Source organism: Spermophilus citellus (assembly GCF_964194105.1).
Source record: "Spermophilus citellus genome assembly, chromosome: 1".
NCBI classification, from domain to species: domain Eukaryota; kingdom Metazoa; phylum Chordata; class Mammalia; order Rodentia; family Sciuridae; genus Spermophilus; species Spermophilus citellus.
In genome coordinates, this window is record NC_138182.1 from 13,291,353 (window position 1) to 13,303,971 (window position 12,619).

The 12,619-nt window shown below is 38.0% G+C and overlaps 1 protein-coding gene across 1 annotated transcript in view; it reads right to left on the reverse strand.

Annotated features, from left to right (window-relative positions):
- Positions 1-12,189, reverse strand: part of IPO5 (importin 5) — a 47,057-nt gene extending 34,868 nt beyond the window's left edge. Inside the window, exons 1-4 of the mRNA XM_081293376.1 lie at positions 11,950-12,189; positions 6,381-6,461; positions 3,569-3,761; positions 712-814 (exon numbers count right to left, since the gene is read on the reverse strand). Of these exons, the coding sequence (XP_081149502.1) occupies positions 712-814; positions 3,569-3,761; positions 6,381-6,461; positions 11,950-12,039 (467 nt within the window). The 5' untranslated portion in view covers positions 12,040-12,189. The remainder of the gene's footprint in view (positions 1-711; positions 815-3,568; positions 3,762-6,380; positions 6,462-11,949) is intronic.
- Between the last annotated feature and the right edge of the window lie 430 nt (positions 12,190-12,619).

The window sequence follows — 12,619 nt, forward strand, 5'->3', positions numbered from 1 at the left end:
GTAATGGCTCACCTGAAAGTTACAAATCTAACATATACTAGTCATTTTGGTGGGGTCAGTACTGTGGATTGAGCCACATCCAGTCCTACTTTGTATATTATTTAGAGACTGGGTCTCACCGAGTTGCTTAGTGCCCTGCTTTTGCTAAGGCTGGCTTTGAACTTGGGATCCTCCTGCCTCAAACCCCTGATGTGTTGGGATTACAGGCATGCACCACCGTATCTGGCACTAATCATACTTTAAACAGCAGAAAATTATGAGAACACTGTAGGACAAAAAATAATCACCAAATTCTAAAACCACATATTCACACACACAGAAGTTTGTTAAAATATCACAGAAGACCCAGAAAACACACTGGGAATTCACTAGCACTCTCATTTTCTTTTTCAAGATACCAATATTAAAGTGGTTTTATAAAAGCTACAATTGGTAGTGTATTAACCTCCAAATAAAGGGAAAAAAGCAATTCAAGAAAAATTCTGGGATCCTAAGACAAAAAAGAAAACTGCAGAGTGAATGAAAAGCTTCATTCCCAACCTCTAATGTTGCTTTTAATTCAAATACAAAGCTTATATGAAGACCTAATTTTTATTCTAAGTCCTCAAACCAAAATTAAGCTAAAACAATCAATTAAAATGTGTTTTGGACTTTCATGACATTAAGCTAAAAATGACAATAACAGAAATAAAACAAGATCAATGGATATACCAGAATATGTGAAGGGCAGCTTCCCGCAGTCCCATATTTTGAGAGCTTACTGAATCGAAAAGGAACTTCAAACCTTCAGGCCACTGGTTGTTGCCATCCTCATCTAAAAGGGAAAAAAAATCCATTTTGAAGCCAAACTTCAAAATATTGATGAATCCCTTTATTTCATAAGCCGCATTCAAAATATGTAATAGTATGGTCACTTGTTCTGTATTTTTAAAAATGCCAATAAAATTGAGTTCTTTAACCATAACAATGGTCAAAGATTAATTTAATATTAAAGGTTTTTTTTTGGTATAAAATATTAGGTTTATAATTTCTGTATATGGGTTACAAAAGCACAGAGTAACATTTTATATTTATTTATTCATTTTTGGTACCAGGGATTGAACAACCAGGGACACTGAGTTACATCCCTGGCCCTTTTTATTTTCAGATGGGGGTGTCTCACTAAGTTGAGAATCCCAGGACTGAGAGAGGGTGTTCATACTTTTGTAGTTTTAAAGTGCTATAGGATAGTATCAATGTTTACTTTTTAACAAGAGTTAAAAATCTAAATTTTTGTGATACTTTGTAATAAAAATGAGTAGAACCACAAAAGCTATTGTGCCACTTATGAGACTCATTAGTTATATTGTCACAAAAACCTTAAGGGTTGACTAGGAGATTCAAGTCAGCCCGAACAATATAACAAGACCCCATTTCTTAAAATAATAATAATACTAAAAAAGTGGAGGGGGGTGGTCCTTGGTGCATACCTATAATCCCAGTGACTCAAGACACTAAGGTAACAGGATCACAAGTTTAAAGCCAGTCCAGGCAACTTAGTGAGACCCTTTTTCAAAATGAAAATAAAATAGGCTAGGGCTACAGTATCAGTTTAGAGTGCCCTTGTGTTCAATCCTCAGTAATACCCCCCTCCCAAAAGCTGATTGTCAGTGTGATATTTGATCAGACAGTAAAATAAAAAACCCCATTCCCAGACCCTCAGGCATGCTAGGCAAGCCTTCTTTTACCACTGAGTTATATCCTTAGCCTTAATAAAATACCCTTTTAACTGCCCCTTCAGCATAAAACATAAAAGATTATACCTTAAAGTGGATAAAGATGTTTGCTTTAAAAAAATTATTTGAAAATGTTTCCATTAGTAAATAATTTTGAACAAGAAATGTCACCTATAAACCTGTGCACCACACATTTAAAACCTGAAAAATGAATTATCTACTCTATTTAAAAATATTCCAAATTAAAGTTCAGTGGATTTTGAATTAATTTACTTGAAAAATAAAAATCTGAGCCAGCATCAGTGGCACATTCCTAGTAATTCTAGTAACTTGGGAGACTGAGACAGGAGGATCACAAATTTGATGTCAGCCTTAGTAACTTAGATCCTATCTCAAATTAGCAACAGGTTGGGGATATAGCTTGGTGGTAAAGTACTCCTGGGTTTAATCCCCAGGACATTCCCCACAAAAATCCAAAACATATTTCCTGCTGGTTTCTAAAAATTTGTAGATATCAGAAAAAATGATAATCTGCTAGTTGTTTGACAAAATTAAAAAATTAGTGTCATAATGTACACAAAGCACAATCAACAATGTTATATTTTTTTGGGGGGCGGTGGTTTCTAGGGATTGAATTCAGGGGCACTCAACCACTGAGCCACATCCCCAGCCTTATTTTGCATTTTATTTACAGACAGGGTCTCATTGGACTGCTTAGAGTAGTTACTGAGGATGTCTTTGAACTTTGGATCTTCCTGCCTCAACTTCCTGAGCCGCTGGGATTACGGGCGTACGCCACCATGCCTGGCTAATATTCTCCTATGTAACCCCTATTTCATGAGGTAATCCTCTTAATTATTAAAATGCCACGTAGATGAATTCTGCTTGCAATCACAACTATGAATCCCTATTCAAAATTAGTGTATGCAGCCGGGTGCAGTGGCACATGCATATGATCCCAGCAGCTTGGGAGGCTAAGGCAGGAGGATTGCGAGTTCAAAGCTAGTCTCGGCAACAGCGAAGCACTAAGAAACAGTGAGACCTTGTCGCTAAGAAAAATACAAAATATGTTTGGGGATGTGGCTTAGTGGTCGAGTGTCCCTAAATTCAATTCCCAATACCAAAAAAAAAAAAGTATGGGTTAAGGGTGTAGCTTAGTGACAGAGCATGTACTTAGAATGCACACATAATATAGTAGTACATATGTATATGAGTTATCACTATACTTACATAGTTGCAAAAGCCCCTGGAGTTCATGGATTTCAACTTCAAAGGGCAAGTTTTAAAAAATTAATTATTTTCTTTAATAATTCTGGTGATTGAACTCAGGGCCTTGTATATGCTAGGGCAAGTTCTCTATCACTGAGCTACATCCCCAGCCCTTTTTAAAATGTCTTTTTAAAAAAATATTATTTTATAGGTCCTTTGAAAATTTCATAATTTGAGACAGGGTCTCATTAAGTTGCCTAGACTGGCCTTGAACTTATTGCCAATTGGTAAGCTTAAATTACAAAGTACTTTATACCAGGAGTTAGCATGTGCTTCCAAAACTTCACAGATTAAAGAGGAAAATATAATTGGCAACTTTCAAGCAAATTACAAAACTATATTTCCATATGGATGTTTTAAATACCAATAGGTAAGTATTATGACTAGATTTTATAAGTACCTATAATTTTTGGCTGTAATTGAATATCTATAATCATATTCATTTTGAATAGAATAAACCATACTTGTACTGAGAACCTTCTTCCCCAAGATTCCAATAGAGAAAAAAAAAAAAAAAAAAAAAAAGGAGGGGGTAATATTCCTTTTTCTCTGTAACATAATTATACATGTACTTGCATACACACCTATTAAATTCCTGGCCAATTCTGCAGCAATGTCACAAATTTTTTTCCTCATGCTAGACTGTGTTTCCATCTGAATAATCATCAGTAGTTCACTCTTAATGGCAGTCTGAACATCTGATGGAAGAGTTGGATAGACTTCATCAAATGCAGAGGACAAAAGACGTCTTAGGAGAACAGCAGCCATTTGTCTAGCCTTTAAATAGATAACAGTGTTATAACTTCATGTCTTACTAGAGAAAATATTTTCAACACATTCACTCTACCATTGATGTATTTCACTATCCTACTTTTATAATTTATTCACAAAGCATCTTTATTTTTTAAAAAGTAAAACATATAATAAAACTCTTTCAAATCACATTAGTATGTATAGAAAATGCCATACCACAAACCATTTTACTTACAAGTGAGAGAAACTCCTAAGCACATTAGAATTCAGTAGGAACAGTTTTGCTGTGATAAACTCTATAATTCACATTTTTAATACATTACTTAGGGGAAATACCTTAAACTGTAAACCCTAACTCTTTCCTAACTCTCTATCTGGTTCTCATTCTAGAACAGAAGTATTTTTCCTACCTTAGCTTTAGGCTTTCAGACTATCTTGTTATATAACCACTCTTTCTCATTAGGGTTTTAGAAAATCTGCTATGAAATCCATTTATCTTTATGATTCTTTGCTTTGCTAAGTTGCTGAGACTAGCTTTGTTCGAGATTCTCCTATCTCCGCCTCCTGAATCACTGAGATTATATGCATGTGCCACTGTGACCTATGAAATATATTTAAGTTTGGAGTTTTCTATATAACATTCCCCGAGATTATCAAATGGAAGATTGCAAACAGAAGGCCTGATTGGGCAATTTAGCAAGACCCTCTCTCCAAAAAAAAAAAAAAAAAAAAAAAAAAAAGGCAAGGATGTAGTTCAGAGGCAAGATATTCCTGAGGATGCTGAGGCAGAAGGATCTCAAGTTGAAAATCAGCCTCAGCAACTTAAGTGAGACCCTGTCTCAAAATCAAAATTTAAAAATGGGCTGGGGATGTGGCTCAGCGGTAAAGTGTCCCTGAATCAAATCCCTGACACCAAAATAAATAAATATTATCCTATCAAACCAATAAATCATTGAGAATATCAAACCGAAATCTTTCCTGCTTTCATTTTTTTTCAGATCATTACTGCTTATTATCACTATACTTTGGGACTGTGACCAACAAAAAAAGGTAAGCTATACAAATAAAAACTTCCAGTTGTCTCTCTCGTGCTTTTCAATAAGAAATCCTTTTGTTGTGCAATGTATGGTAGGTAGCAAACTTAAAAAACTTAATATATGCTCTAGAAAGAATTCAAAGCAGTTAAAATTCTCATAGATGGGGTTAAAAATCAAGTTTAATTCTTGTACCTCCTTTAAAGACTATGAAGCCATAATCAAATGAAGTTAATTAATACTCATCATCTGGTTCTAAATCTTTTTTTTTTTTGAGAATTTTTAAATATTTATTTATTTTTTTTAGTTATCAGCGGACACAACATCTTTGTTTGTATGTGGTGCTGAGGATCGAACCCGGGCCGCACGCATGCCAGGCGAGCGCGCTACCGCTTGAGCCACATCCCCAGCCCCTCATCTGGTTCTAAATCAAATTAAGATTAAGAAAAAGTTTAATGCAAGTTTTAAAAAGGAAATAATTTTCATATTATTCTTGGCTTTAAAATTTGTTTAGGAATATAACTTGCATTAATCTCTCAATGATCAAAACAGCCATTTGTTTAACCGCTACATGTTTACTTTTTATATGTTTCTTCATATCTGGTATTCATTTGAGTTACAGATAAAAAATATGTTACTAAGGTAAAGAAGCACCATTTGTCATCTATTTAAAGAAAAATTTGGGCATTGTCATACTGCTTTCTAAGTGCTATGACAATATGAAATTGCCAGTGTGAACTGAGTGGAAGAAATCAGGTGAAACATAAAAGTTTAAGTACAACTCCATTTCCATCAAATATTACTATAAGCATACAAAGTGTGACTTTTGGCAAAATCTTATTCTATAAACTCTAAATGCAATGCTTTATAGGCAAGATAAGTTTTCTAGAGTTGAGTTCTTCAACACCTTTTTTTCAAAGTAAAGCGATAGTCAATGACAATACTTACAGGGTATTACCTGTATAAAGAAAAAAATCAAATACACTAAATGCAAAGGAAGAATAGTAAGAAAACTATAAAATCCTAATACTTAAATAGCCCTGTTTTATCATAAGGAAAAAGGAGACTTAAAATTCAAGCAAACATTAATTTAGCATACTAGGTAACTTGTTAAAAAAATAAAATAAAATAATCATAATAATTTAAAAAACCCCATAATTTCAAAAGATTCTAGAAAGTGTCTCTGTTCCAAACCATCTTGCTAAAGATTCATCTAGACAGGATTATAATCATAAATTTTTATGGATAAAATATATATTTCAAAATATTTGTAACATTAAAATATTGAATGAATATCCTCCTTTAGAATGAAGCTTCAATGAAAAGAATTTTTATAGATTAGAAATCACTTCAATTTTAAAACTTAATTATTTATAAAGCCATTAAATTTTACCTACCCTAGACATATCATCTTATTTGGAAAAAAGGAAATGCTCATACAATAGGTAGTACTTTAAAAACTCACATCACAATTTGTAGGTAGCTCTTAGCCAAAAAGTTCAAAGTTTAAGTAAAACATAATAATAAATAATTCTCATTATCCTCTCCTGACAATCATCCTAATCAATGTTTAGCAAGAATTTAATATTCTCAAATATTAAGATAGTACCTCCTCAGCAGCTGTTGTATTTCTGATGGCTTGTAAGAGGAACGTGATCTTTGACTGACCTGGGATATTTTCATAGGTTTCCTACATGGAAAAAAAAATTAAAGGTTAGAATATAAAGTCAGAAAAGTTTGTAACTCAGAAATGAAATGAGAAATGGGAAGCACCCATGCATAAGCCATCTGGGTCTAGTGTCAACAATTTCTATTGTGACATGAAAATATACTTTGAGTAGGTTATGAAAGAGGATATCCATTTACATATTCTTTTCTACCTAGCTTTCTTATACATGTTTCTAAGGTGTCTGTATATTTTCTTACCTTGGGCTCCCTGGTTAATACATTAGAGAGTATAAATACTGTAGAAAATGATTTAAGGTATTCTGCTGAAAAATAAGTATTCAACTTAACATTACCTTATATCCTGGGGAATGACTTATAAACATTTGTTAGACTAAATGATATAGAATTAGTTTAAATCACTACTACTTAAGCAGCACCAGATATATACCTCAGATTAAGCAAATCAAAGAAAGGAAAGTGTTCAAATTCTTTATGCTATGTTTTCTTTCAAGCAAGGATTACATTAAAACTATATTATATACATAAATAAATGGTTACATTTAAGAGAAATTTGGTCAAGAGATTTTTATAACATTTCTAGATCTATTAAAAAGTTTTGTGCCTCAGAATAATTTCCTCTTTGTTAATAATATAAAATCAGAAGAAATTAAATAAGAAGCAGGTATCAATTAGAAGATTGTCAATATGGATCAAAAAACAAGTCCCAACTATATGGGAAGGGAATATAGATTCTTGTTTGTGTTCAAAAATTCTAACACTAGGGGGGTTAGAAATCAACTACTTGGAAATCAATTTAAGAATATTTGGAATATTTCCCCTTAAAAATCTTCTTAGTACGTAAATAATAAATATCATCCATTCTCATTCTATTTCCTTTAAGGGTCTAATGTAGTTAACAAATTTTTTTTAGCCATCTAAGATCAAAGACCTTGCCTGCTCTCTAACATCGCACTTTTATAATCACCTGGCTTTTATGGACAAAAGCAACAAGATGAACAAGGCTACTTAAAATCCAGGGTTACCTCATACCTTGTAAGTGGTAGATGGCATCCCTGAGATATTGATAGAATCAAAGCTTATACCTTACATGACTTGCCAAGATCAAAGATAACAAATGACAGACAGAACTCTGGTCTTCTAAGGCCAACCATACCCTAAATATCTCTGGCACTGAAGGTTCTGAGTTTCATCCCTGGAGGTTCACTCTACTTAACAGCACAGTTCTATTTATGCAGTGCTACGGTTTTCAAACTTCCCAAACCTATCTCTAAGGAAGATCTTCTGATAACCTCAAGTTCTACTCTAATTAAAAGTACACAGGATTAAAACAATGCTGAAAACTGTGCCAAAAAGCATTCATGGCTGAGAAGATGGTCTGAATTTATTTATTCCAAAATGAGATAATTTATGCAAAGATATTCAAAAGCTGATTGCAAAAATGAATATGTAACATGAAATATTTCAATTAATTTTTCCAAAGCAACTAGAAAAGCAGTAAAACATCTTCATTTAAACAGTCTCTCACAGGGAGCTGGGGATATGGCTCTTGCCTAGCATGCATGAGGCCCTGGGTTCAATCCTCAGCACCTCAGCACCACCACCACCAAAAAAGAAAAAAAGTCTCTTACAGTAAAATAAAAAATCTCTTTTAATTCGTTGCATGTGGCATAGCCCCAGATACACTGTAAATGCAATAAATGGCTTACGCTTAAATTTCCAGTTTTCTAAATAGTTTTTAAAAAACAAAATCTTCACTAAGCTATCAATCACTTTCAGAAAACCTGCTAACAATTTTGAGGATCTCTGTATCTCTATCCTTGTTCACGTAGAACAAGGATATTGATGTGATTATGCCAATTCCAGTAAAGACTTATAAACATGACATCAAATACTCAATACAATTCCATACTAGATTGTGGTGGTAGTGTTTAGCATGTATGAGTGGCATCTAATTCCTGAGGTTCTCACCATTGCATACAGCCTTAAAGTCTCAGCCTAAATAGGCAAATTTTGTAAGGGCAGAGATGGTATATCTCTAGTACATCAGAATAGAGCAATTGCTATAAAGAATATTTCTAAGACTGTGCCTAGCACTAATCTAGATCGGTTCAGTAAATGTTACCAGTGTGGTAATAAATTTTAATTTCATTTGATTCTACCACAAAGTCCAAATTTCATCTCCCTACTTCTCTGCCCACAAAGGAAAAATGCTTGTAAGTATTCTTCTCACTCATTCCATAAATATTTATGATGAGCCTACCTTGTGTGAGAAGATGGAAGAAGAACAAACTACTTTTACCTCTTAAAACATCTTGGACCCTCAACAATCAGGCATATTTTTCAATATTATTCTCCTTAATCCGAATGATTAATTTCTACATTATAATCATGAGGAGTCATATAAAACCCATGCATATAATTAATAAAATACTTAAGCTAACATTATATAAAAATGTCCAGTCATGAATACTGTTGTCAACTGGGAACTACTTGTCAATTGTTTATTCAGGCAAATTATTGTATTTTAATACTTGAAGACATTCAAATAATTTCTTCAAGTATGGGAAACATTTTCTGTAAAGTTAAAAAGAAAAATCTTTGCAGGTTTTTTTTTTTTTTTTTTTTTGGTGTGTGGGGGGGTACTGGGTATTAAACCCGAGGTGTTTAACCAGTGAGCCACATCCCAGCCCTTTTTGAGACAGGATCTTGCTAAGTTGCTAGCAGCCTCACTAAATTGCTGATACTGGCTTTGAATTTGAGATCCTCCTGCCTCAGCCTCCTGGTCACTGGGATTACAGGTATACACCATGGTACCTGGCTTCTTACAGATATTTTAAAAGTAGAAATAAAATATAAAGCCTAAAAAACGCTTATACAATAGGAGAAATTTCAAAACTTATGTTGTGCAGCCCTTCAACAAAATATAACAATAAAATCTTTTATTGTATTTGGTCTTATATTTGAATACAAATCATTTTAGTCAACAAATTGGAATGTATGTACCAACTAAGTATTTTTATTTTAACCAAGTAAATTACAAAGATATTTACTAAGTACAAGCCAATTCACTTCAAGGGAAATATTTCTACATTTGCTTTATCAGATTTGATGTTGAATTTTATTTAGATTACTCATAAAAGGCTTATTTCATAAGGCAAAGAAAACGGAGGCAGGTACTGAGATGTCCTTGTATGCAGTCAATTTCTCTCAAATACTTTCCTAAGTAGCTCTATTCACAGACCAACTTAGTACTAATTATATAACACTAAGAGGCTTGCTGCTAGCATTTACTTTTTTGACAAATTAAGAAAATTCTGTATCTCAATACTTACTCCACAAATATATTCTCACGATATTAAAAAATAATAAAAAATAAAAATGTAGTATCTAGATGTTTTCACTAGCAATACAGAGACTAACAGTACTTCCAATTGTTCTTTATGAGAAAATGTGCTGAATGCTGTTAACTACCCCCAAAGTGATGTAAGTGATAAAAGATTTACAACAGGCACCAATTGGAATTCAAGCTGAACCAGACACTGGTATTTAGTTCAATAGAAAAAAGATTCCCCACTAGGCTTGACAATAGAGACTTAAGCAAGTGGAGGAAAGAGGGAGAATTAAACTAGCTTACTAATTACACTGCTGTTCTGCTTTGTAACACATGGAAATTTCTATTATGGGTTAGGATTAAGAATTTACTTTGGTGAAAAATCATCTCTGGAGTTAGTAGAAAGCATCAACATATTTTTTAGGATCATCATATCTTGAGAGCAAAATTGATGTAACTAATATATGCACATTACTTCTGAATATAAATGCTACTTTTAAGTATTCTAAAAGTAATCCCACCCCCCAAGTATGCAAAGACAGGCTTACAGGTTAACACACATACAGCACTATTATTAAGAACAGAACATAAAAACCATAATTATCCATTCATAGGGGGCTGTTTATATAGATAATACACCTTGTCTATATAATGAAGTCTCTAGCTGCTTAAAAAAACTCTTCAGTGGTAACATGAAATACAATGGGTGAAAATCCAAGCTGCAAAATAATGTGTGTATTGTAAGCCCATTCAAGAAAAAAATGAATGTATACACCTATGTTTGTAAACACACATTTTCAAGGAAGATCCAGAACACACTTGAAGAATGGGTTAAAAACTATCTGTGTCGTTTGAATTTTTACCCTGAACATATCTCACATGCACAATGAAAAATTTATTAGGACAAAGTTAACAGTTTTAAAGTGTTGTTTTTTTTTTCCCATACAAAACTGAATTTCCAGTATATTAACTTCACTTATTACTAAACCATTAAGTATGATGTGTAAATCCTACCCCATTCAAAGCACATATTAACAACATTGCCGTTTGTTTAAAAGACAACTCTCAACTCTTCAGGCCAGTTTGGGGGGGGGGGGAATACACACACACACACACACACACACACACACACATATATGTAAAAATAAATAAAGACCCTCCTCCCTTAATTTCCTAATCTATATGTAAAGTAAGTTTTGGCTCTGTAAAAGTATCTCAAAAATCCCTCCGTGAATCTTATAAAAATCTTCAATCACATGGTTGCAAAGAACTCCACGAAAAATAAAGTCTGAGGGTCGACTGGAAAGTTTCTCCCTTTCCTCCAAGTGTCTCCTACAAGCCCAGGTCTGGACACTGACAATGTCTTCTACGGAACGAGCGTGTCTTACTGCTTGCTAGTCCGCAGGTGTATTTCAAATAATGTCTCTTGAACTATATCCGAGAGAAGGGAGAGAGGTGCAGGTTAGAACTAATGAAACGGAGACTCCAACCTACGGTGTTGGCCCAGTTGGACAACGGAAGTCCCGTGCATGCCACTTAGGAGGCCGCCAATGTCCAGAGATCAATGAAAAGCGGTCTGCGGGCGCGCAGGGCACGGAGGGGCCGCTCAGGAAGCACCCCCGAAGGCAACTTCTCAGGACTGGGCTGCGTGGACGGGGCAGCGGCTCCTGACCGGACTACATTCCGGGGCTGAATGGAAAGAAGTGAGGGAGCGAAGGCAGGGCTGGGAGGGAGCCAGAGCAAGGCAGGAGAGGAGAGGGGTGCGGGTCCGGGTGGCCCGGGGGCTGGGCTGGGCGCCGAGCGGACCCGGAGAGCGGGAGGCCGGGGCGCGGCGGCCCGCCAAGTTGCGGCCGGGCCCGGCCCGCCGGCGGCCCACCCCCTAGGCGCGGCCGCTCCACACTGGGCGGAGGCGGCGTGTCAGGCGCGGCCGCACGTGTGCGCGGGGCGGCGGGAGGCAACCGGCGCCGGCGCCGCGGCTGCAAGGGCCGGAAGGGCCCGGGGCGCGGCGGGAGCCGCGGGCCGCCTCACACGTGGGCTGCGGCCGCCGCCCGCTCGCCGGCCCGGCCTGCGTGGCGTCGCGGAGTGGCCGAGGCCCGGCGTCCGGGAAGGGGCGGCGCGCCGGCCGGGGCCCGGGGACCGGGGCGGCGACCTCGCTTACCTCCGCCTGTTTCCGGACCACATTGTCGGGGCTGAGCAGGTTTCCCAGGAGCAGGTAGAACTGTTGCTGCTCCGCCGCGGCCGCCGCCATTGCGCTAGGCGTGAGAAAGAGAAGGAGGGAGGGGAGACAGGAGCCGTGAGGCGCGCTGGCGGGCCGGCGGGAGGGGCGGGGGCGGGCCCAGCGCGGGGACCGGCACCAGAGGCGGCTCGGGGCTGGGGGGCCTGGCGGGAAAGGGCGGGGCAAAGGGGAAAGGGGAGGACAGGGCGGGGCCTCGCGCCCTTTCACCCCGCCGCGGCCGCTGGAGCCGGCGCCTCATTGGCCTGGGGGGCGGGGGGCGGGGCTGAGGCCGCCTCCTCGGGGGCCGCACCGATTGGCCACGCTCCCTGCAGTGCCGTCACTGGCCGCGCGCGGCGGGCCGCCGGCTGAGCCGTGGGGGTGCGGCCGACGGCTTAGCCTCCCTCCTGGGGCTAAGGCCGGAGCTGAGACTGAGGCTAGAGCCGGTCCCGGACTCGACCAGAATCGAGTCGCCAGGGTGGGAAGCGGGAGGAGTCGGCGGGCAAGCCTGGCAGCGGCGAGGGGCCAGAGGCCCGGCTGGGGAGGAGGGGCCGGCTCCTGAGCGCGGGAGATTTCGGCGCCGCGGGCTGGCGGGCCTCCTCCCTGTCTGCCCCCA